The sequence below is a fragment of the Archocentrus centrarchus genome, chromosome 7 (assembly GCF_007364275.1).
Source record: "Archocentrus centrarchus isolate MPI-CPG fArcCen1 chromosome 7, fArcCen1, whole genome shotgun sequence".
Taxonomy (NCBI): Eukaryota; Metazoa; Chordata; class Actinopteri; order Cichliformes; family Cichlidae; genus Archocentrus; species Archocentrus centrarchus.
Window position 1 is genome coordinate 7,259,496 of NC_044352.1, and position 26,635 is coordinate 7,286,130.

Below are 26,635 nucleotides of genomic sequence, written 5' to 3' on the forward strand. Positions count from 1 at the left end.
ATAGTTCTCCAGGCTTCTTGAAGGACATTCAAAGCTCATCTTTGGATGTTGGCTGGCTTTTGTTCTGTTCTCTGTCCCACACTGCTTTAATAATGTTGCGGTCCGGGCTCTGGGGAGGCCAATCCATGACTTATGTGTGTTTTTCTATCCATGTGTGCTTTTCCTGCATTGGCCGTGTGTTTGGGATCACTGTAATACTGAGATGTAACCAGTGGTGTTGGGACCTCCATGGTGTTTTACAGATGGCTGTAGAATATTCACTGTTGTACCTCCCTCCATACTAAAAACGACTTGAACCAAAGTTTTTGTTGCCAGAATTCCTGTCCAATTCTTGTGTAATTAGGTATACCTCTTTATGTCTTTTCTCCCTATTTCTCCTCCTTAAGAATGGCCTCTTGACAGCCACTCTTCGACTAAGACCATTTCTGATGAGGCTTCAGTGAACAGGATCAGGTGAAGGGTCAGATGCATCTCTCAGGTCCTGTGTCAGGTCTTTGCTGCTTTTTTTCTATTGCTTAAGGACATGACTTTCAGATACTGTTCAGCTGCTCTAGATAGTTTTTTAGGCCTGCCACTTCTTCTTTTGTCCTCCTTTTGTCCAGTTTCCTCACATTTTTTAAGGAAAAAAGTACACCATGCAAAGATATGCCAAGTTTTCAGATTTCAGCTCTTTGGGAATCACTTTGTTAGTGCAAAAATACTATTTTATGTCTGTCAAACTGTTTTATCTTTACCATTTTTCATAGAGTCAGCTAAATAAATGGGAACAAATTATATGTTTTTGCAACAGGTTGCTAGTAACAAAGTGCCTAAAGATATAATTCAAAACTGGTTCATCCCTTGAGTTAGGTGCCTTTTTCTGCTTGAATGATTCATAAGTTAATGTGAAGTGGTTCAACATAAAAAACTATCAAACACACTAGAATGAACATAAACGCAGCCACTGTCCAAAGAAACATCTTGAAAGACCTTCAGAAAGTCTAAAAAATTAAAACAAAGTCTGGCTTCTTGGAAACAAATATAAATAAATGAGCAGTGACTCAACACTTTTTCACAGTTCAATAGATAGATAGATAGATAGATAGATAGATAGATTCCCCATTTGCTGCTACAATGATGCTAATTATTCATAAATTAATAGGGTTAAGAAAAAGTGCCCTCTGCCATCATCTCTCATGCGAACAGACTGACTGAGAGATGTGATGGCTGACATCCCCTGGCAGAGTGCAGATCATTTGTCCGCAGGAACAGGGGCTGCTCAGTTCCAAATGCCATGGTGTGTGGTGCCCAGACAATGGGCTCAATGCTGGGCTATTATCCCCTGTGTCAGCAGGGATTGGCCTCCCATTTGAAGAGGTCCACTCGTCTGCATCCATGCCACTTTGAGGAGCATCATTAGGTGAGCCTGTCAATTTCCAACCTAGTGTTATCTGGATACTATAAATACCGTGCATCATTCCTGCTTATATTTGCCTTCATACCATCCGTACAGCTGCCTGCAGTCCCGAGTCGATGATCTGCTCTGTGCAAAATGATCTATGCCATTTGTTTTTAATCAAAATGGACCATATAGATGAGTCTGCAGCTAATTATAGTATAATTACATCTTTTCTTTTTTGCAGGGAAAGTTTGCATATTGCACATCAGCAGTATGCCATCACCTTGTTTGGATGTTTATCACTCTGTTTCTCACTCTGTTAATTTTTAACACATTCTCCAGTGTGGATGATGACAGGTGACCAGCGCTGCACTGTAAAGCTGATGTACATCAGTGTAAATAACTCTTATGTTGATCAACTGCCAAACTCACAGCAGGATTTAAGCAGGTAAATACTGCTGAATGTATAGTGAACTTCACGTCACACTGGATTTCTACTACCTGATCAAAAGGGCCTGTGAAGGGCCAAGACAGGCTTGGACCATCATTAGTCCATAGTGAGGTTGCAGACTACTAGTAGCTATCGCAGCTCATGGCCAAATTGGCTGGATGTCAATCTGTCTGTGTCTTGTGAGGTGTTAAGAAGCCTAATGATGTCTGGTCTTGCCTGCTCCATTGTTTGGATGCTGATCTTCTTCTGTAGGTGAGGTAGGTGACTGAATTTAACTGGACTACAATCCAACACAGAGCAAATGTGAGAGTTTTTTTTTTTTTTTTTTTTTATCTGTGTTAAATGACATTCTGGTGAGCATATGGCTGTGCCTTGGTGTATAAATGGCAACACAGGAAATCAAACTCATGGGATTTACAGTGGAGCCTGAAAAATTCTCATTAACGTTTAAATTTTGTAATTTAGAGAAATGAGCCAGAGGAAGAGAAGGAAGGTAAAAGCAGATTTAATATTGTAATGTTTTGTTTGCACAGATTTATATATGATGTTATTTCCTGACACGTCTCTTACTCATTCTTTTGGCTTGTCTTTAAACCTCCCTTTGGCATTGCCAGACTAAGTTATGTGGATTGCCTGTGAAGATGTGATATCTTGGAAGCACTCAGACTGCCCCCAGAGAATTGGCCTGTAAACCATCATTAGCGAGTAGAGAAGTGTAAGTCTTTAAAATGTTAGATCCAGCTGACGTGCCATATAACCCTTTTTATTCCCAGTGACAAACCAAACCATCTAAAATCATGTATAATTATGCTGCGGCAAATCCAATTTACCCCCTTAGAATGTATTTTTTTTTCTAAATAAATGATTTATAGATACAGAAACATAAAGCATCTGCAATATTTCACATAGAATATCACTGGATTTTAATCTCAATTCCACTTGTGCCATGCAAATAAGAGATTAAATTTTAAGTGATTTGTTTGAATGATTTTGCATGTGATGTATTTTGTCCATTAGAACTAGTAAAAGCAGTGAGATTTGTACCATCTTTTTTCATATATATGGACTCAAAGAGAAAAAACTACCCTGACTTTTGATGCAGTCAGGGCAAGACGGAATTTCATATTTAGCTTTGACATCTTTGACAATTGGGGGAGAGAGAGAGTCAACCTTCACAACTTTCAAGCGCACATAAAACTTAGATCAGTTGTATTTTTAAAGGTGCTAAGGGAAGTCACCATACTCAACTGAATCAACATTTCAAAGTCTTCATGGAGCCCTTGACTTTTGTGGCAGATCACAGAGGAGTGGATTGGCAAGGCTCATTTACATTGTTCAGAAATGTGCGGCTGGTCTGTCTTGAAAAGAAAAATACCCTTTACATGGCTTAAATGTAACCTTTTGTCTTTTACTCCACCGGGGGAAAAAGTTTGAACAAAATAAAGTAGTCGGGAGCTTAAAAAGCAGTCATAAATAAGGTGTTACATACATATATACATGTAAAACAAGAATAGGACAGATGGAGGTGTTAATTTTGCCCCCCCCCCCCCCCCCCCCCCCCCCCCTCCTCTTATTAATGTAATTTAAAAGTGCGCGAGCTCTTAAAATGAAGAAAAAAAAAAGAGAAGAAATTTGAGTGACTCTTTCAGCAAGCCAGATCTGTGGACCTGTCAGTTGATTAGTCCTCTTGATTACCATTTATAAGAGGCCCCAGCGCTCTATTATTTGCATTCCTATTTAGCCATGATTTTGCAGAGGGCACACCGTGATTAAACTTGTCAAGAGGCCTGATTGACAGGGTCAAATCTTCACATTCCATTCTGCTGAAATGAGAGAAAAAAAAAGAAAGTAAAATAGACACTGGATGTGTCAGCTTCCCTTTCCTTTCTTTTCCTTTTCCTCTCCCAAGCTCAGCAGACTCCCCCCATTCTCTCCCTCCCTATCTCGTTTTTCCTGCCTCCCTCGCTTTCCCCTCTTACAATCTCGGCCAGGAATGTTTTAATTCTAGGGATAGATTCTGCCTGTCAAGCGAGGCTGGATGGCCTGTAGTTCAGACGATGAGATGTGATGGGTGTAAAACAATAAAAAAAAAAAAAATAAAAAAAAAGAGTGGAAGATGTGAGAGAACAAAGAGGAAAAGAGCTCACTTTATTGGACAGATTTAATTACACTGAATAGAGATTAAGGCAGGCAATCCACTGAGGTGTGAAATTAACCCTTGATTACTGATGAAGCTCTGAACAGAGGCTGAAAACAACATTTAAAAAAGATTGACCACTCAGCAGCAATAATTATTCCAGATATCACTTTTTTTTTTAAACATCTGGATAGGTAAAGCCTGCATACATAAATGAAGATAGGAAACTACATTATTAACAGGGCTGAAAACACTAACAGAAAAAGACGTGACATGATCTGAAATCCAGCAGCTTGCTTGCAACAGAGATTACTAACCTTTCTGTTCGGCCGGACTGTTTCCCTGGAGGGGAATGGGGGGGCCGCAGAAGAAAAGGAAACAATTAAAAATGCAAAAATGAGTTGATGCAATCTGCTCACTCTAAACGATGCTGTGGACTTATTCTGGCGAAATCTCAAACGCATCACTGCATTAACCGTATTTAGAGAACGGACAGTTGTGATGTGCGCCTAACTGAAAGAAAGGATTTTCAAAATAAATTACTGTAAGCAGCTTAAAATATTTAGTTCATTCAAATACCTCCAATAACTCTCGCTTTTTTTTTTGCTGTAATTCACAGAATGCGCTTAAAAAAAACAACAAAAAAAACAGACCCTTATCTCGTGCAGCGCATTTCAAAACAAGGAATAAAAATGTTCATATTAGGAAACAAGTGTTTTTCTCCTGCACTGAAATTCAGCCAGGTGCTCTCCCTCCACACTATCAATATTCCCCAGAACACAGTCAAGAAAAAGGGGAGCACTTCATACTCCATGTTTTGATAAATAAGGTTACAGAATTCTTTACCAAAAAAAGGTAAAAATAGGCAAAAGAAGAACAAAAACACAATTCAGATAAACACAGTTAAGCCAGTAAAACAGCACAAGACTCACTCATGAATGCAGCCCGAGCCAAGCACAGTGTTGTTTATTCATCTTACTATCGCCACACATTATCAGCCAGCCATCCAGGAGGGAAATGGGACATCCTCTTGTTCAGACCTGATGTTCACAACTCAGAGACAGCCAAATGCACTGCCCCGACAAGGCTAGCTGTTCGTATAATTAGCAGTAATTAATGAAGAGAAAGAAAAGACTCGTTTGTATTTTAAATGATCTTAAATGATCCCATTAGCACTTGTCATAGTCCTGTACACTAAACAGCGTGAGTTCAATTAAATTTTTTTTTTGTCATATTAAAGTGGTTTTGTGATGCCACTTTTAAAATCCTTTTTTGCTCTGACAAATGCTGCCCGTGCCATCGGGTTCCAGGCCTGGGAGCTGACATTTTAAACATTCTGGGATGTCCGTCCTGCGTTTTATGATTGTTTTCTCTAACACACTCTGCATTGCCTCTTGGAGAAAGTCCTCAGCAAAATGTGCAGTACTGGGTAGCTAGCTTAAACACCACTGTCTACTTCTTATCCCTAACTGTGCGTGCATGACAGCATGCATACAATAAAATATGTACCCTGTCTTGTACATTTCATTCCCGGTGCTGAACGGACAAGGGAGGAGGACAGAGAGGAGAAATAAAGTGCCATAATGAATCTAAAAGGCATAATTCATTCTGATCAAACGCACTCAGGGATGAGTCATGCTCCGGTGAACCCTTCTGACCACTGATGGGTCTACAGCAGCGAAGAGGATGAGGCGGGATTGACGAGCACACATAAATTCTAATTATTCCCAATGTATGTGATCCTGCAAATGGCCATCCTCACAGTGGTGGCCAGTGACGGTTTTCTCTAACAATCCCCCCTCTCAGCCCTCCCACCCTTCTCAAAATGTCCCCCCAGACTTTTTATGAAGAGCTCTGGCTGTAAACCTGGGACAGGGGCTATAGAGCGAAAGGAATAAAAGCAGCAGGTTGTGCAGGTGATACAGAAGGGAGAAAAGCAGACCAGCTCCAGCTCGGGTGCTGGGGAAAGAAAGGTACGATGATCAATTAATCCAAGCAGTAATTGGATGAGTGTGTATGTAAAGCGGTAATGCTGTAATGAAAGTCATCCATTGTGCACATTCTTTCCCTGGCCGGTGAACCATCCCCCTCATCATCCTCTGGATCTCAGGTGCTTAGCCATGCAAATCTGTCTGACAGCCCAGTACATCTCTGTCTGCCTAATTGGACAGTATAGAGTTGTTTATGGATATTGCAGACATTTAGGACTCAGTTGGGGGCTGCTCAAAAATCATTAGCAAACGGCCCCTGTTACTGGACTGTCAGCTTCACTTCACCGACGTCAAAGCGCTGCGATAAAAAAAAATGATTATCTCTGTCAACAACGGGGGAAGCCTCTTTTTTAAAATGGAACAGTATACTTGCTGAACAGTCAAACATGTGCTCACGAAATGAGAGTATCTTGATTCTAACAGCTTGTTATATCACTCCCACCACTAGTTTTTGATGTGTAAGCGAGGTAGTGTTCTTTTTAATTAGAAAAACGCTCCATCTGTAGAATCTGCAGTGGTAGATTATTTACGCCACATGCGATGTCTAAAAATAAACTTTCTGTTCTAATACTGAGGTTTAACACCATTTCAATGTTGTGATTATCATATTTTCAACCCACTTTTTGGGAGTCTGTAGACTTAAAGCTGCTATAATCAGTACTTATTCATCAACGACACATCAAATGGAACAAATGTGTGACAAAGCTGAGAATTATCACCTGTTCCTGCAGTTCTTTCCTCACTGTTATGAAGATGTCTTTCAGGTCATTGCTTTGGTTTTCTGGTCCACATTTTTGATCAGCGCTGTCACTATTAAAAAATATTTCATATACTAAAGAGATTAAAATCCAGAAGTATAATTAGCCCTAATAGCTGAACAAGTTATGCTAACCGCTCCGTGAGGCTGCTAAACATGCGCACAAGCTGACAATGCTAACATGTTGATGTGTTAGCAAGTACGACCAGGTTTATTATTTTAGCTCACCCTATTAGCATATCAACATTTGCTTATCAGCACTTTACACAAGGTACAGCTGAGCCTGACGAGAATGTCAATACTTTTTCAGGTATTTTTGCTAGAAAACAAAGAACTGTGCGAGTTTCAGCCATAAATGTTGCGAGACAGTGTTTCAGGCAATCACTGGGGCAACTAGAATTTGTTTTCTGGGGACCTGGAATTTGGGCAGCACGGTGCTATGGTGGTTAGCACTGGGGCCTTCTCACCTGACAGCACGGAGATCCCAGGTTCCAATCTCGTCTGGGGCATTTCTGTGTGGAGTTTGCATGTTCTCCCCAGGTCTGCATGGGTTCTCTGTGGGTTCTCCAGCAGAAAATCCGCCTTAGGTTAACTGCCGATTCTAAAATTGACTGTAGGTGTGAATGTGAGCATTAATGTTTGTCTGTCTCTCTGTGCCAGCCCTGTGACAGATTAGCGACGTGTCTGGGGGGGTGTACCCTGCCTCTCGCCCTATGGCAGCAGGAACAGGCTCCAGCCCTCCCGCGACCCTGGATTGGATAGAAAATGGATGGATGAACCTGGAATTTGTGGAGCAAATTTAATATCAGTCTATCCAAAAGCTGTCAAGATATTTCACTCAAAACAAAAATGTCAACCTCATTGTGGTGCTAGACAAAAATCACCCTCTTAGGACCGTGTCTGAACAAAGTGGTGAACAGACAGAATGACATTTTCAGATTATCCCCAAGTGTCTATAAATGAAGTAAACACACACAGGTAAACAGTTTGGTTCAGTGCAGAACAAAGACTTTCTCTACCATTGCCTTGCTTTCTGTCCTTTTGCCAAAACATAAAATTCCCCTATTGTATGTCAGGACGCACTGTGCTCCCTCTAAGCTCCCTCTGGCTTCAGACGCAAGCTGCAGGTTTGGCTTATGAATGTTGAAATTGAAGGCACTCTGATTTGCATGGCTGAACATGGTGAGGCAGGGGAACAGGTCAGAGGGACTCCAGACACAAGCTTTTAGAGGGATGAGGCCATGCCAGGCTGCACAGAGGTGATGCGCTCATTCCACTGATGTGACCTTACACATGGTGAACAAAAGAGGAGCTACAGGGCTCTGCTAAGATCACACCTAACAGATGAGCGTGCAGTTCCGTAAACATTACAGAATATGCTGCGAATCGCTTTGATTATTCATAAAAGATATTTATTAGCGTTCATTAACACAAAGCCATTTCAGCGACAAACCTTCAGCCAACAGTAATGGCCATGTCATCAAGCGGTCTTCCATTTTTGCAGAGGAACTGTTTCATCATTGCACTTATCTCTGTCAGGATGCAAATGTGCTGGACGATTGATCGGAGTGACCACAGCCGAAGACTTTACGCAATGCACAAAAACTGGTGACAAGACAAGGGTAAATTCAGGAGGTGGTGCTCAGTTTAACTATTCCCCCCCCCCCCCCCCCCCCCCCCCCCCCCTTGTCTCATTCTGCCCCCCCTTCTCTCTACAGCTCTTTAAACTATTCCATCTTTATAACTGAGCCAATCAATGGCAAACCAGTGTCTATTGTCTGTTCTGTGCTCAGGCCACTGCCCTCCTACAGCACCCCCCCATTACAGAAATGTTTCTTCCCATCAGTGCCTTTACTTATCACTTCCCGGGTGACATTGAACTTCCTATGCCCCGGCCGCCGAGACACATCTCTGAACTCACACAATTACTCTTCATCCCCACTAACAATTTAGTAATGAAGTATTGATTTCCAGATTCCACTCTTATGGATGATATTAGATTTTGTTTGATAAACTGTGCCTGGGCCTCTAATCTGCACTGTCCCTTTTCCCACTGTCTGTAAAACAAAGTGCCACTGGAGAGATAATGACCAGGGAACATCGATGAACTCATTTCATCAATTTGTAACACTTGACAATGAAAAAGGGCAGGCATTTTTCAAGCAGCAATGTCAAAGTTTATTGCTCTGGGTACGGTCTTATTGGAAGCCAGACATCTTGAGCAGCATTCAGTTCTAATTTATGGGCCCCAATGTGCCAGTTACTTTTAAAGGAAATGTTTGGATACTGGGAGGATATTAGTGTTGCACCTGGGTTGTCTGATTCTCAGGGCCACCGGGGATTCATGTGTCATGTTAGAAAATACAAAAACAGCAGAAGAGACGCTGAGACTCTGCCTATTTGCAATGCAAGAAAATGCTGCTCAGGACATAAATCATGCTGAGGCGTTACATGCAAGTCACACATGCATGGATGCAAGGGCCACATAAATGCTTGAATTCTAATGTTCTTGCTTAAACTGTGCTCTCAGAATATTAAACGCACTATAACCAACAGCAACAAATAAGTGTTAAGGTTAAAAAAAAAAATGCATCCTCTACTGATGGAATTTTTAAGGTAAGCTTCAGAGTCATTTTCTCTGCAGGTCTGAACTCAGAGACTTTATATCAAAGATGGAGAAAGCCACTGCCATTTTTGAGGACTACTGTTTTGAAACCTTGAGTTTTGAATTTTGGCTATTGCTATCTCGTTTTTCTGGAGCCAGCAGTGACCATATTTGGATAAGCTGTAGAGAGCTAAGCTAAGGTGAATTCACAGGCATGGATGCCTAGTAACAAGTGCTTAGTAATACAAACATGAAATAACAGGAATTCACTGGGTCACTTCTTGGAAGGCAGTCAGTACAAATCAAGGAGCAACATGCAAGAACTGCCGTTCCTCAAGTGGCTACTTAAAGCTGGCTCCATTAGCCTGTGAATCCCCAAAGACTTTACTTGTCCAATAAATGGGTGCAAAAAAAATCTAGGTCACTAAACTGGACCGCTCAGCTGTGCTTGTGGTGTTTGTGCATTTTGGTACATGTACAAAGTACAGTTTGTATTTGAGTTTTTAAAATTCTTGTACTATTTTAGCCACTTACTTAGCGCTAAGTAGCAGTAGTAGTGTTTGTGCAAGGATGCAGCTAGCTAACCAAGTTTGCTAGTTTGGCAATAACTTAACCATCCAACCACTTATCAAATTATGGTCACTTCTGGTTCCAAATAAAAACAAGACGGCAGTGGTCATCTTTTATATACAGTCTGTGGTAAGTCATATTATCCGTCAGATTATTCTTTAAAAGTGTTTATGTTTATTTCTTATTAGTAAATGACCACTAAATGCTAATGTGCATAATTAAGATTGCAAAAATATTACCTGTCTAAGACCAGCTGCTGACATTAATTTAGTTCAAGGCGCTGCTGTAAAGCCTCAAAGAACCATCCTGCTTTGGTTACTTTATATCCTTTTGAGATGGGCTTTTCCACAATAAGCCCTGCTTTCCTGAGACACCTTTATGAAACACAGAAACACCCCCTCTGGTCATCCATGACACCAAATTAGTCTTCTATGTTCAATAAAGGTCCCAATAACAGTTCATTCCAGTTGATGTACAACTACTTGCCCTATGGAAAACTAAGAAGTTACAAGTTAAGATGTCTGTCCTGTGTTTGTTCTGCAACATTGTTTTTTCTTTATAACTTCACCTCCCTAAACATCAAGAAGTCATGCAACTATTTTGTACGTTTTTAAACTTGGATTATCATTTTAAATGTACGAACATGGTGCATTTCTGTAAGCTCAATAACCCGAGCATCGTTTTCTTTACTTTGCTGTGTGCTCCTGCGCAGATAATTTATCTGGTGCAAAGTCAAATCATTTATTTCCCCTCATTCATCCTGTTAGAATGAGAGACCCGAGGAAGAACAGCCAATTTAGACTGAAAATCCCAGTTCAGCCCAGGGTAATCTGATTTCTCTGCTCCCCAGAAATCTACATGTATAGTGCTTATCAACTGGATTACTGGCAGGTAGGAGGAATAACCCAATTTGAGGTTACTTGTTTCTCTGTGTGTAGTATTCAATGTCACATTGCATTAGAGGATGAGGGCTATTGCTTTTTGGAATTGATACGTAACTTCCTTGTTCCTCCTTTCCCACATGGAGACGTTCATTGATTTACATGTTTTGCTTTTTTTTTTTTTTTTTAAACATGTGCAGCAAGAAGATTTTCTTAAATTTCTTAAAAGGATTTTAATAAAGACCACATTGTCCAGACTCCTTCTAACTTTTATCTTTTTGAAAGCAGCACCATTTGTCCTCTTCTTTCTTACCATAACATGTGGTGGAAGTGACAGCTCTGAGATGGGTTTACTGGAGTGGGGACAATTCTGGGTGTGTGGGACACCAACTGTATGTGGGCCCACAATAATTCCAGCATGGGCAATAAAAGAGCTGCCCTGCTCCAGGACTCCCACCCTCCCCATTTGCCGATATTAGGGTCTGGTATTGTGGTAATGGATGACCACTGTCCATGGACTCATCACCACAGAGGTCAATTCACCTTAAACCAGAGCATCACTCCCTCCAAGGTGATTATTGATTAAGGATGACTCCCCAGTGTAGACATCGAAGAAATTATTCTCCGGGCCCAATCACTGCTCATCTTTTTTTTTCTAGAGCGAGGGACCTTGCTTAATGTATAAATACTGGGTTGGGACACTATTCCCTCACCTACTGAGTGACTATAAAAGAAACGGAGTGGAAACCATCAGGGATGCAGGGAGCCATGTCAGTTTCCTTTAGACACAGTCCTCCTAATATCTTTTAAAGGAAACAATCATCTTTCCTGATGAACCAAAATGTCCTGTAGCCGCCAAGGTCAAGTACACACATAGACGCACACAGACAGACACAGCTACAGTAAATGCATCATGTGTTCAACTGTGCATTGTGTCTGTTTATTTTCCCTGTAGTCTACAACAGGGTACGTTTTGATCTCAAGGTCCTGAAAGGAAGATGCTTCAAAAGAGCTTTTGCACCAAAGTGGTGACAAGAAATAACACATTAACATCTTAATACAGCCTAAAGGCAGATCTAAACTGTTTGTCACATAATCATAGCTAATATTATGCAGTATGTAACCAATTCATATTGTGTATCAGAACATGCTGTGCTATAGAGTATTTATCACTATAACAGCAACTGATCTTTTGAGGTATTCATAATTGGTTTTTGAGCTGATTTCTACTGATAAAAGAACAACATACAAAAATAGTAATAAAGTCAGTATAGCTAAAAATCATGCTATACTTTTAGCTATAGGGAGGAACTGTACAGCATAAAGTACATGAAGCCTCGTGTACTTTTGGGGCAGATCTATGAAAGCAGAATGACTGAGACACAACTTCAATTTCTGGAAAACACCCCCCTGCTCACATAATGATCTGTACTCGCATTTCTACAGTGCTCTTCTAGTCTTACAGACCGCTCACATGAGACTAAAAGTCACATTTTAAGCCCACTTCAAGCATTTTATCTACCTCACATCCACTGCCAATTTAGAAACACCAATTAGCCCAACATGCATGTTTTTGAGAGCATCTGTGGAGTAATCTCCACACAGAATGGCCCCTGCCAGGATTTGAACCAGGAACCTTCTAACCACCCCACCATCGTGCTGTCCAACCTTAAGTGTGTTATGACCTTAAACAGCAGAGCTTTGTATGAGCTTAGCACATTATTTTTGTCCACACATAGCTGAACTCATGCATAATTATTTATCTTCAGTAGTTCTACAGTTGCCTGAGAATATTTTGAAATGGGTTTAAAGTTGTTTTTTGCTTTGCTTTTGGATTAGGAACGTATTAACTGTGGAAAATATGCTGTTCATAAAAGCATTTAAAGATTTTTTTGGGAGTTAAACTGGTAGGTGACACATGGAAAAACCAGTGTGAGGCGTACTGGAAAGTACAGCTTGAAAGCACAGGTTTCTACAAAGATATTCCATAATCTAGTGTTTTCACAATTGTGGTGAAGATGGCTGTATAATCTTGACATAGGTTTTCAGTTTGGGCAAGATATGTAGACACGAGGCCGTTCAGTGGCACCTCGTACCCTATGAAGCGACTGCTCCCATCAGAAATGCTTTATCACAAGATGAAGATGATTGGTCAGAACAACTTTGTACTGATTGGTGTGATTCTTTGCTCTAAGGAAGGAGCGATACACCCAAAGCATGCACTCCACAGCATAGCAGAGCCATCAGAGGTCAGTGGCACCAGGTTTTTCTTTTAATTTGCCATCTGTTTGTATTATTATATGTGATTATGACTGTTGTGTTGTCAAAATTTAATAAACACAGAAATGTCATATTATCTTACATGGACAGTGTATTTAATATTATAAGGGTGAAGGCTGGTAAAATAGTCTACACATAGTACAACAGGGATTAAAAACAGTTATTCCTCATCTAAAAAATAATGATTATGTCTTGAAAACACATTGTTATTGGTACTAAATATAAAGTTCTCCATATGTGATGCAGGCTCCTAAATTAGATAATGTCAAAGGTGACATTGTACATCTATTTCCGGCACTGTGGCTTGTTGATGAGAACTGTAAAATCAGGAAACTCGAGGGAGGAAAGAAAAAAAACACTTGCTTAGGGGTGCCATGTCCTACCAATCACTCTCCCCTTCTAAAGGGGCTCCAATGGCACCTGAGGGGGAATCTCATGGCTGTCATCCCAGAAAGCCTGCCGCTCTGATGCCTGCTTACCATCTGCTCCCCATATGAGCAAAAACAGGCAATTGTCTCAGAGAAGGCACCTCAATCACGCTGCCATCAAACTATAGTTTAACATGTATTTCGGGCAGCTTTGGACATCATCCTGTTACAATCTGCAATGCTGGAAGTCCCTATTTTGCTTGTGGAGATAACAGTAAATGATTGTGTGTGCAGACAGTGTAGGTCGAGTGCGCTTGAAATGTATATCATATCCCTGCCCTGTCTCAGCATGGACTTGGCATCTGACAGTGAAAAAAGCAGAACAGTGGGGCCCTGTCAGTGTTACACTTCCTGTAAATAACCCCTTCATGCCTTTGGTTTTATCATTCTCTGCAAATGATTCCAAGCCCCTCCAGAGTGTACAAGAAATAGCATTATTTTATGGCATAGAAAAAGAAAGAGATAAAAAAGAGGAGCCAGAGAGAGAAAAAGGGAGATGGGGCTAAAAAAGGTCCTTCAGGGAACATGGTGTAAATGAAGTTCCAGGAATGACACAGCCGAGCAATGAGGCGTGGATGGAAAATATACGCTGCACATCATCGGATAGAGATGCCAGTGGAAATGGCTTCATTGAAGTGTCAGCCCTCATCCATCAATCAATCATCCGCAAGAAACAATAACGCTGTGGCGATGGGGCAGCTTTTATGGGGCTTACTCATGGGTATCGGAAACAGCACTTAAGTGTAGTTCTGACACTGGGAGAAAAACAGAGATGAGGTGCTCTGCTTATTCCACATGCAGGTAGAGCAGATAAGAGGGGAGGGAGGGTCTAAGTATACAGTGCCCCTGTGGCAGTGGAGCTTGGACAAAGGAGTTTTTATCTCCATAGCAGTGGAGAATTTTTTTCTTCTCTTTTGTATACGCACTTTGTCCTTACTATCAGAGTTATTTTGAATTTACTGAAACTAAAACAGTACTTAAGGCTCTACAGTCATGCTAGCGGCTCTCTGAAACTATATTTAATCCCGGTGGTGGCTCACAGTGACAATGATAACATTTTTAATTTTTAGCGGACATGTTCAACATCTTAGATTCCTGTGCTAACATGATAAATTTTACTCATGAGCACCAAACACAAAGAACATTAATCCCTATATTAATCCCTATAAATAGATATCTGTGAATGGAGATCGAGAATCCGGAGGCAAGGGACAAGATTTTTGATAGTGGAAGCTTTCTGGTTTCTGTTAGCAGCCTGACTGTAGTCTGGATTTTACCGACCAATTACATTAACAGGCTTTGCTTACATGCAGGGACATGGTCCATATATGGCAAGCAAAAGATGCAATCTCAAATCCATTGTCTAACTACAATATTTTTTAGTAGCCATTTTTTAAATTTATCTGCATGCAAAAACAATGACCAGCATACTTGAACTGAATATCCATTATCCACTACCTGCCTCTATCAGAAGTCCTAAAGCATCAGACCAGCTGATGTGTTTCCAGAAAGGTCAAAAACTTTGAGTGCAAATGAATCCCCACAGATCTTTGCATTCAAATATCCAACTTTACAGCAGAAATAAGCACATTTAAAGCCTGGTACAGAAAATGATTTTGGTCAGTGCTCAACTGCAGGTAAAGATGTAATTAAAGAAAGAGCAAACTACACTTTTATTACTGTAACTTAAAAAAAAACCTATACTAATCCTGTAACAATATAAATAAAAATACAGTGAAAAAAACAAAACAAAAAACTTTATTGTAATTTCATTTACAGCAAAAAATTATTGCTGCAAATTCATCTATAGTAACTTTACTGTAAATTCAATTACAGCAACATTTCTTTTGCTGCAAAATGAAGTTACTGTAATCACTTTTTACAGTAACTCATTGCCATCCAGCTGCCAGTAAATTACTGTCATGCAATTATTTGACACAAATGTGACTTGTGTGATTAATTATGGTAACAGCTCATCTAAGACATTTGTACTCCAGATTTGGTCAGTGAAATTCTAATGATCTTATTTGTATTAGTACTTAGCACTAATTAGTAGGCATCTGTGCCTGTGTGGTGAAAGCATACAGTCTATGGATGCACCTTACTGACTGACTTAGAATGTATTTAGGGCCACTGGAGCCCCAGATATGACCACTTGTGCCTCCAAAAATCATGCTGTTTGCCTGCCTTTAAAAAACAACGTGACATAAAGCCAGAATGCTAATGTTTAAACTTCTAAACAACCAATAGGCAATGTCACAGTAATTACATCCATCTTTTATATACAGTCTGTGTTCCCAGATTGGCGCTGTTGTTAATTTTGCAGGTATTTTTGCCCAAGTACTCCACAAATGTTGGCCTGCTGATGGCACTAGATCAAAAGTAAAGGGATCACTGAAGTCAGCAGGATTTAGGGGACCATGAATGTTTTCACAAAATCTGTTGTTAAAATGTTTCTGTCGGGGCTAAAACGGTCAATTCTCTGACATTGCCACCCACTAAGTGAGGTAAAGAAGATCTGTAAAAAAAAATCTGTTTTGCAAATTTCGGCTTCATTTCATCGCTCCTTTAGACAGCATATTTCTTGGTTTTAGTAAACAGGTGTTCGGTTCATCATGCTTGTAAGGTCATCTGCTTTAGTATTGCATGCAGGGCTACATCTAGCCAACAAAAATCCTCATCATTATTTTACTTATAAATAACATCAACAGACCACAGGCATTGAAAACAGAGCTCCCATTTTTCAAGCCTACATGTTCAGAAAATAAACAAAAATGCTAAATGGTCCAACAGTCGCTTTTCCTGTACGTGAGCCTTTTGATTTCCCCAACCCAACTCTCTTGATGGCTTCCCTGCAACATGAAACATGACACATCATCCATTATTCTGTACATGTGCCTTGCTATCTCAGCCCGCTCCATATGGCCCCTGTTGTCTCTAGACACCCAAATCCCTTTCCTTAGGCCAGGGGCTGTTTTTGTGGGAACCATTACATTGCTCCTCTTCCTCAGAGGAATGGGGTGACGATGATGAGCAATCACAGCAAGACCAGACTTTCAGCCTGAAATTCTGACAGGATACTCAACAATTGACCGTATCTGCTTTGTTGGCCCAATTGCTAATTCATGCAAGTTGACAATCTGGAGGCAACAATTATGAGTGATGAAAGGACTGAAAATAAGAGGAGAGAGCACTTAAGGGGGATAAAAACATGAAGTTGACTTTGCAAGAATGGAGAGAGGTAGGAAATCTGATAGCCAAACTACTCGAGAGAAAGAGGTTTAAATTGCTAAGCACATCCTCAGTCACAGATGAATGTATCCAAGTCTTAAACATCACCTCTTGTAAAGCCAAACACTCTGAACAGATGAATGAGGAGCAATGCAAGCATAAAATGCCATTTGTGTCTTGACTTGTGCAATAAAATGGCTGCTGTGGGAATCCTTATCACAAAAGCCTAATGTGATGAAAAAGGGCCTTGATAAGAAGACATGTTTTATGCCAAAGAATTATGAAAAAAAGCAATCCCAGGTGAATTTGCCTGAAACATGCGTATTTTCTTGGGTCTACATCTGTGCATAACTGGCAGAATCACGGTATTGCTGGATTAAATAATAGTCTATGCTCTAATCACTTCACCGAAATCTCTTTTCTATAACTAAACTGAGTGAATCATTGTGTTCTTAATCTATAACTGTTCCTCTGCTAAATTGTTTTATCAAAACAACATTATTTTAGGCCTTTAGACCTTTTTTTCATAACACTGCATCATCGCATCTTTAATTTAGACCATACAAAGGGCGCAGTATCATAAAAGGAAGCGGCGGCAAAAAAACATAAAAACATATGGAACGGTGAAGCCAGAAATTCTGGCAGAAAAGCTCAAACGTTTCTCGAGGGCTCCAAATCACAAAGAAACAATACAGAATAGGAAGTAAACAGGAGGAAAATTCAACATGTATCTCTGCCTATTAAAGGAGCTTTTGACATGAAAACCCTCACAGCATTCTGGACACGGGGATCGAGTGTAACGGGATGGATGTCATAAGCTGTTGTCGACTTGCGTTCTCTGCCAAGCGTTTGCACTAAGTTTGCCACAGTGTGAGGGAATATGAGGGTGATGCTAAGTGAAATGCTCATTTTGCGTTTGTGATTACCAAGGCCCATGGGCGATATGCACTAATGTGAGCTAATGCAATAGATTACACAGTGCTGGCCCAGGGGAACAGACAGCAAACAGATGTGGTCTACTCAAAAGGGGAGGAGGGGGGCAAAAAAAACAAAAAAAAAAAAAATCAAAGTTTAAAGTGTTCAATGTGCTGAAGATTGTCCCTTGCAATTTGTTGTTTACAGAATGAAAAGCAGAGATGGGTTTTGTCTGTCTTCTCCTTTTATAGGTGTGCAACACTAGTGTGCTGATGTCTCTGCAGAGGCAGAAGCTACTGCCTAACTTCTCTCAAACTCGAGCTTTATTTTATTATTTTTTTAGGGACCTGATGTTCAGGGAATATAATCCTGCTGCACTGCTGTTTGAAGCAGTCAATTACAATCGATATGTCACAGCAGGTGTGTTGTCTTTGACAACTAATGTGCAACACCTGTGTGACATCATCAATTATGGGTGTAGCCATACGCATGGCATACTTGTCCTCTGTTTAGCTTTAAACTCGACAGGTTTAAAGCTAAAGGAGTGCATGCATTTTTGTTCAATTATTTTGTTGTGTGTAACTGTTTAAAATGATACCATGTCATCTATATTGAGGACTTTTCAGGTTGAAGCCTTATATAATTATGTAATTGACACTATGAATATATGAATTCTATTTTCAGTCTAGTCAGGGGGTAAAATTTTATTAAAGGTACCTGCACTACAAAGGTGTTCTGCTCAGACTGAACCCGAATCTATAATCTTGACTTTGTAAATACTGCTCTCTAGTGGTCAATTTAGGTCATTGATTGAAAATGGGAGTATATGTGCCACACAATCTGCTGTCAAATACAAATATTAAACACATTTTTACCAGTGACAAATATTCCAATGAGATATTGTTTGCTTATGTTGTAATGGAGGTGTGTCATCAATACTTGCTACCTATATTTGGAGATTCTGGAAGAGCAATAGCCTGAAATGGTAATCGAGTTACTGAAATATTACAGTCCACTGATGATATAACTAGATGATGAGAACGTAAAGCAGTTATTACTGAATTCATCTTTGTCTGCGCTTTTCAGATCCAGAGGTAATCAGGTATTAAAGCTGTCACCGTAATTTTGTTTTTTCTGCACCTTATAAATTATTCTAAAACCCATTGTCCTCATATGGGGACATCCTTTAAAAATAGTTCCTATACTTATCAAGTCCAGCTGATCCCAAATAGCTAGGAGAAATTAAAAATGCATCCCAAAGAAGAGCTGCGGTCTCAGGGAGGTTAAGAAAGGCCAGCAGTTCTTTATGGCACAGCTTGAATAAAGTGCCCAAATACATGAGAATTTGCATATTTCTGAGAAAACCAAGAGTATTTCATTCATTTGAAAGCAAGTGCTGTACAACTTCCTCAGGCCTTACTCCAACGAACATCAAGTATTTCTAATCAAACTGCCCTACACCACATTTACAATTAAGCATCATTTTTGTTACTTTTTCAACATAAATACCTTCTTTGAAATTTGAAGAATAACTACAGCCAGCAGAAACTACTGGGGTTTGCTATTGCTATATCTATGAATGTTAAAAATGGGCTTATTATGTTAAGTAGTAAAAATTGCTGGCTCAATAAATGACTGCAAAGCTTCTCAGACTACATCTAAAATCGGTTTTCTGTTCAGGGGGCTGCGGGCCCATCGAAGAAGAGACAAATATTCAGTGTTCTTCGCCTCTCACTTTATTGTTGAAATGTGTCATCACAAATTGCAAAACAATACTTTACATAAGCACACAAGTAATGTGAGCACCAAACAAAAAGGAAATAAAGAGAAATAATTTAACCAAGGCTTTTCAGAATGGCAAAAATTATGCCAAACACTACCCAGCGTGTAAAATGTAATTAACCTGAGACTTTTTTTTTTTTGTTCAGCAGAGTTAATTGAAGCATCAATCAACATCGCTGCTTTTGTCATTTTTTTTTCTCCCCCAAACTGCACAATCGTGACACCTTAAAAGGCTCCTTGATGTCCAGGTGGCAGTGACTGCTGCCACCTGGACACAAGAAACACCTTCGAGACTTTGCATAGCGAAAGCAAACTCCTGAATGTGCAAGTGACTAAATGTGCAGTAATGGACTAGCACTGCAAGTCCATTTCATACACATCCAAAAACAAATAAATGCCACAAAAATTCGATACATTTTACAGCTGGCGGATGTGAGGCACCACTTAAGCACCTTTAAGTTTTTCAAGAAAGGAAAAAAAAAACAACCCCCCAAAACAACACTTTTTTTTTTCTGTGTTTAAAAATCATCTTGTAAATACTAAAGTTTATCAAATTAATCAACAAGCCAAATTGGGACACGGCTAATCAGTAGCAGTAGTTCAGTGTCACCAAATAAGCTTGTGTTTCTTGTGGCGTTTTACAGTTTACAAATGTCACGGGTCACATGTCTGTGACCCACAACTACTCCTCCTCCTCCTCATCAAAACACGGGTCTCTGGTCGAACTGGGTATTATAGGCTCAGCTAACATGATAGCTTCAACAGCTTTACAAAAAGAAGCCCTTAGAGCGCAACATGAGGTAGAACGCTTAAAACACACAGCAGGGCTCGCTACTGTGGCCTGTTTGTAAACAACTGGGCCGAAGCCATCAAGTTCTCCGACAGACCCCCCCCCCCCCCCCCCCCTCCTCCAGTGCAGCGGTTTAACAGAGCAGCATTTTTTTCTTTCCACATAGGTTTTTCTTAGGTTTTTAGCTTCACAGTTTTATGTAGAGATACTTTTATTCTATCCCACACACAACTTTTACAGCTAAGACAGATACTGGAATATTAGTGTGGGTCAAACACAGATTTATTAACAAAAAGAAATATCAGTGCACACCAATGGAATAATATATACAAATAAGAGATTATCTGCACCTCTCTGAAATCTTAACCCTGAAATGTCTATGTAACACAGATGTTTTTCTGTTGAAAAAAAAACAAAAACACATTAAATTAAGGGAGCATAGACACACTGTGAGCACACATTACCCCTCTTTCTAAATATGTACACTAAACAATGTTTCTAGAAGTTCTCCAAAAATAAGGCAGCAGCACTGTTTATGTCAAGGACAGAAAAAAACCCTTGAAATTCTCAATTATATCAAATTCAATGTTATTTTCAGAAATTCTTATCTGGCTTTTGTGTTTTTTTTCATGAAATTGATCAACCTTTAAGCACTTTTGTCAGTGCCCCCCCCACAGCGCTGGCTGGGGAACAGGCCTGAAATGTCTCTCCTCGGCAGGGTGGGCAGACTGGGCAAATGTTGGTACAGCATTGTTCTGCTCCCTGAGAAAAAAAACAAAAGCTAACATTAACTCTTAAAACTATGAGAATATGCAGATACAAAGTAGCCCGATTTTAATAAAAACATGAACATGTCACGTCACTGGAAGCAGCAAGCCTAATGCATACCTGCTCCTGGGTTGGCCAGTCCTGCATGACTGGGATTTACTGGATTGCTGTGGTAGAGAGATGCCAGGTCATGGGGTGGATAGGAGCGGAGAAGGTTCATCATGCTCCACTCAGATTCCAAACTGCCTCCAATAGCCATAGGTGGATTCTTTGCTGGAACCAAAATCTCAGGAGCCGTGGGTGGACCTGACATTTGCTTTGTAGGTTTCGCAGTTCTTTTAATAAACAGCCCGTTAGATCCATCTGCTGGCGGTCCTCTAAATGCAGCCTTCTCGACAGCCTCGGCTTCCCTGTTTATAGACACAGAGAACTTCAATCGCTTGCTGGATGGTTCACCGAAGTCCATCTGGGGGAGGCTTCCAAATCGGCTGGACAGGCACAGCCTAGCTGCATCTGAGTGCCAGAGGGCACCACTTCGTACTGGGTAGCTTCGATCACCAATGCCCACTCTGTCCATGACATACTTGTTGCCTGTGCTGGTTTTTCTCATGAGTTCTGTATACCTGGAGGACTCCTGACTGGGACGTGACTCAGTGCTCTGTCTGTAACGCTGCATCTCCTGGACATCTTGTATGGGGGGAAGGACAGGGGACGGCTTAGGAGCAGGAGGTGTGTTAACAGGCGTTTTTTCTTGAGGTTTTGCAGGTTGTGGGGGTGGAGACTTGGTTCGACGAGGGAATCTCCTCTCAAACATCGGAACTGGGGTAACATCTTTGCCATTGAGCGCAGGGGGGCAGCCTGTATGGCGACTTTCAGTTATATTCCTTCCAAACCCATTCTTTTTAGTAACGTGTGACTTGTCTTTGTGAGTCAGCTTTTTATGCATAATCAAAACCTCTGGGTAGATGGTTTTATAAGCACAAAATGAGCAGGCAGTTGGAACAATACCATTACTTGGCTCAGCACTGGCAGGTGTGGAGACGGAGACTTTTATGGACAGATTTAATGGGGCCTCACACTTCTCTTCTTGTGTCTCCTCCCATTTTTTCTTCAGGTTAACAGGTGCAGAGCACTTGCCGAGCGCATCGTCTTTCGGAGAGCAAGAAGGCGTTGCATTTGCTTGGACGAGTGTCTTGCCAAGCTTGCAATCTCCACTGTCCAGTCCACTCTCTGCTGGTCCACTGATGCACATTCTGGCTGCAGGCACACAGGATTTCTTTGGGGCAGGATTTTCAGCATCATTAACATTTTTTTTATCGCTAGGCGAGGGCACCGAAGGCACAGGTCTGCTGGGGATCTCCACGTAAGGCTTGTCCTTGTGGCGTCGATCCAGGTGATATTTTAGTGAAGTTTTCTGGGCTGCAGCGTACTCACAGTACGCACACTTGAATGGTTTCTCACCTGAAATAAATAGTTTTGCATAAATATAAGTCAGGGTTTAAGATCAGCTGAATATAATTGAGATCATTTATAATCCTAAGTTGGGAACTTACCTGTGTGAGTCCTCAAATGAACTGTGAGGTAGTAGCTTGATCTGAAGGATTTGCCACAGTAACTGCATTCTTTTGATCTGCCATTTGATCGATCAAATGCGTCTTCACCTTTAAGGAAAAAAACAAACAAACAAAACATTTAATGCAATACACAAAGGAAAGAATAAAAATGACAAAATGCATGTTATCATCCCTCCCTGCAGCAGAGGGAGCTCTTGGTAACAATTCATCACCGTTGAGTCTGATTGTATACAGACAAACAGACTTACCCAAACCCAAATTCTCCTCTAAGCCCTCCTCGGAGCCTTCCTCTGCATGTTCCAGTGAGCCTGCTCTTGAGAGCTTCCCATCAACAGAAGAGGTTGGACTTTCTTCACCCCCTCTCTCACGCTTGTGGACCCTGGAGTGGAGAACTAGCTGGTGATAGGTCCTGAAGTTTCTTTGACATTCCTCACAAGTGGTTGGCCTTTGTTTATCTTTATCTTTCTGAACTGGAGACCTTCGCTGTGGGTCTGGGATTTTTACAGCGGCCTTTTGCTGAGACCGGAGCTCTCTCCCAACTTCTTTCACAGCCTTGTCTCCTTGGCCCCCAGTCCAAATATTATTCAACTCCTCCTTCTCAGAGCCAGATTCGTCATTGTCCGTGCTGAATTCCTGGCCTACATCTTTTGTATTATTAGGCCCAATTGCAATCTTGCCCTTTGTAGCGAGCTGCCAGGCCTGATATGTGTTGACAGGATCTAGCTGGGGAATCCATTTTGATGATCTCACAGGTTTCAAATCCCTCCCTGGAGGGCGAGGCTGAAGGTTTAGGAACTGAAGAAACGTGTCCTGTTTGGCAGAGGGTTCATTAGCATCATTCATCTTCTCATTGTTTTTATCTTTTCCATGCTGTGTCTCTCGATTGTGTATTTTACTGTGTTCAACCAAACTATCGTGGTCAGGGAAGAAAAACCCACAAACCATGCACATTTCATAAGCAGTGACTATAGTCTCTGAAGGAGGCTCTTGGATGATACCGTTGACTGTAGCCGGGGTCTCTGGGTCTTGCTGGGCCTTGTTCTTTGCACTTGCTTTTGCATGCATCTTCACGTGGTTCTTGAGGAACCAGGGCTCTCTAAACCGACGCCCACAAACATCGCAACCGTAAGTAAAGTAGTCCTTGTGCTTTCTCATGTGGGCCTCCAGCTCGCTGGCATCTTGGGATATCTGACCACACAGGATACAGCTGTAAACCTTGTTTTTTTCAGCAGGAAGACTGCTTTGTTTGGCCCGGGGTCTCTCTCCTGGGATCCTGAATTCTGCTTCAACCCTAAGCACAGTCGGTTCAGAGAAAGTTGTGGGGTGCTGCGCTAACACGTGGGGGCCGAGATCATCCTGATGAGTGAAAGTTTCATCACAGAACATACAGTACAGCAGCGCACTTCCTTCAGGTTGCAGCACAGTCTTTTCTGGGTAGGTGGTGTGCGGTGTCATGCTAGAACCCAGCCCTGGGATGCATGCATCTTTACTAATAAGAATATCTTGGGCAAGCCCATCTGGGCTATTTACAAATGGCAGCAACGAATGAGTCGGCATTTTCCTGTGATCTTTTACAAGCTGTCCAGAATATTGGGAGCCTGAAAAGAAGGGAAGAATGTCTTTAGGCGTTGGTCAAAAAATTAAAAAAGGATCAGTTAGCAGAAACACCTAACTTATCATAAAATCAGTTTAAAATACACTACAGAGAGACTTGCCTTTCCTTACACTGAAACAGGAAATGTATCTTTTTTAGCAATCAACTACACAGACTAGTCATTTCCTCTAAGTGAAGGCCATTTCTGCTCACAGACATTATTTTTACTTAATTCTTAGAATTTATGTCTTAAGTTAGTATGCTTAATAGGATTAATATTAAAGTACAACACGCTTAATGGTTATCCTATAGAATTAAGTTTTATATATAAAGTACCAGTACTCTTTTGTACACTAATCCCATCTAAAAATTAGTGTTCAAATATAAACTATAATTCAATACAATCATGGATTACCTGAGCACCAGCAACATAAAAAGCAACACACCTGCAAAAGTCCAAGAATTTTAAGTTGTTAAACTATTTAAAAAAAACCAAAAAACTCCTCTTTTCCTCAAAAATCCCAGCATATCCTTCTCTTGAGGCACCAGTGACAAAGACACTGCGGTTTTCTCAGCATAGTGCTTTCAGCATGTATACTAAACTGCTTATATTGGGAAAGGCTCAAACCGCTTGGCTCCTTGATCGGTGGAGAAGTGGAAAAACTGGTTCAGCAAGGACAAAATGCTCAAGGCCCATACAAAATGCTAATGAAGCCTATGGCACCAGCAGTACCTAAAGCTGTCTGCTGTAGCATCACAGGCCCTCCTCCTTTTCACACCATCTTTAACTGTTACCTTTAAATCAAGCACTCAGTATTGTGTTACAATAAACAAAAATGATTAAAGGGGAAGTCCCAACTGTAGGTTTCAATTCATTCAAGCCGATGACAAATGGTTTTCTTTTCAGTTTTACGCAATACATACACATTATTTTTGAGTATATCAACGTTATTCATAATAGCCAATTTGCCTGCAATTAGTTTGCTGTGTGGTACTTTTTTGTTTGTTTTTTTGTCTTAGGCCAGGTGAGCACAGGAAACTCTTAATGACCCTGTGGGATTTTCTTAAGTACACACATGCTTCGGGAGGAAAGCGTTAACGTTAGCCACCTCGTTATTCAAGAAAGCAAAGCAAAGCTCCGGTTAGGACGTAGTTTCAGCCCCGCGGCGGTGCTCGAAGTTAACAGTTAAGAAGTCAAAGCTAACGTCAGTAAAGTCGGTGCATTTAACAGTGCGGCTATTACGTTTCTATATGTGCATCATAAGCCGAGCACGAGGACTTCGTTACTCATTTTGGAAACGCTCAGATCAATTATCGGTCTCATCCGCGCTGTTCATTGAGACTGACTGGATCTAAAAATCAATACATCCAAGCCAACAACCCCGTTCCGAGTGGCGACAACGTTTATTTCATGACAACACACTGCTACAATGAGAACATTATCGACCTGATTTTTTTTTTGTGTGTGTGTGTGTGTGTATACTTACGCTGTCCCCCTACGGTTTGCTTTCAACGCCCCTCTCAAAAGTTTACTCAGCGTAACTAAGTGGCACAACAACAACAGCAAAAGAAAAAACGCTTTAAACGATTTATTGCGAGCCACGACAACAGGCTGCGGTCAGTCTAACGACAGCGACGTTAGCAGACAACACTTTCTGCCGTCTCGACTTCGACCAAACTGCAGAAACTCACCAAACAATACCTACCAACTGAGAATTTCCGGATTAATAATGATACTGATACTACAAGCGACTCAATTCATTGAGCTCGGGAGTTTGCTCGAGTTGCTTCTTCATTTCACGGAACGCGCTGCCGCTGGTGGACACCTCACCTATTCAATTGTTTGAGTGTGAATCATATTTGTTCGACTTGGCGAGTCCTCCCTGCTGCAGCTGTTGAAATCCGAGGCGCGCTCTCTCAACTTTTTTTTTCTCAAGGGGAAGATGTAGCGCGTGCACGGCAGCCCCCCCCTCCCCCTCCCCAAAAACACACACACACACACACACATACAAAAAGAGCAGTCACGTGTTCACGTATAACCGAAAGGGATTAGTACACATAATCATCTTATCCAATACACGCCAATAAAAGATAAAGGGAATATTTGTATTTGATTGTTATAGCCTGCTAAGAGCTACTTACAAGTTGTCACATGTGAGACCCCCCCCCCCATTATTATATATATAAGCTGCCCCATTTGTGTTTAAAAATCACCAATATTACTGTTGTATTGGCTTACAGTGAAGTGCATTATTATAGGTTGTGTTTTGAGCAGTCATGCGTCTAAAGCTGCTTCCAGCTTACACAGAGTAAGAGTTATAGTGTGCTGAACATAACGCACTTTGATGTGTAATCCTGCTTCTTTTTTTTTTTTAAAGTTACCTAAAAGTGCAGCCAGTCAGCGCGTCACGCATCAGTTACCATGTGGAGAGGGGGGAGGGGTGCCTCAAACTTGTTGCAGTTACATGAGTTTTTTTTTTTTTCTTTTTCTTCTTTTGCAGAA

General features: G+C 41.0%; 1 protein-coding gene across 4 annotated transcripts; it reads right to left on the reverse strand.

The window, feature by feature from the left end:
* Window positions 1–20,314: 20,314 nt before the first annotated feature.
* On the reverse strand, window positions 20,315–26,089 carry znf217 (zinc finger protein 217). Of its 4 annotated transcripts, none has more exons than XM_030732685.1 (5): window positions 25,964–26,089; window positions 22,787–24,136; window positions 22,518–22,625; window positions 21,085–22,425; window positions 20,315–20,958 (listed from the first exon to the last, which is right to left on the reverse strand). In XM_030732685.1, the coding sequence occupies exons 2-5, from the start codon at window positions 24,093–24,095 to the stop codon at window positions 20,843–20,845; spliced, it is 2,874 nt and encodes a 957-aa protein (XP_030588545.1). In that variant the 5' UTR covers window positions 24,096–24,136; window positions 25,964–26,089; the 3' UTR covers window positions 20,315–20,842. The 4 variants fall into 4 exon arrangements, with proteins under 4 accessions (XP_030588545.1, XP_030588544.1, XP_030588546.1 ...); XM_030732684.1 differs by having other exon boundaries at window positions 25,839–26,052; XM_030732686.1 differs by lacking the exon at window positions 25,964–26,089 and adding an exon at window positions 25,620–25,791.
* Window positions 26,090–26,635: the final 546 nt, after the last annotated feature.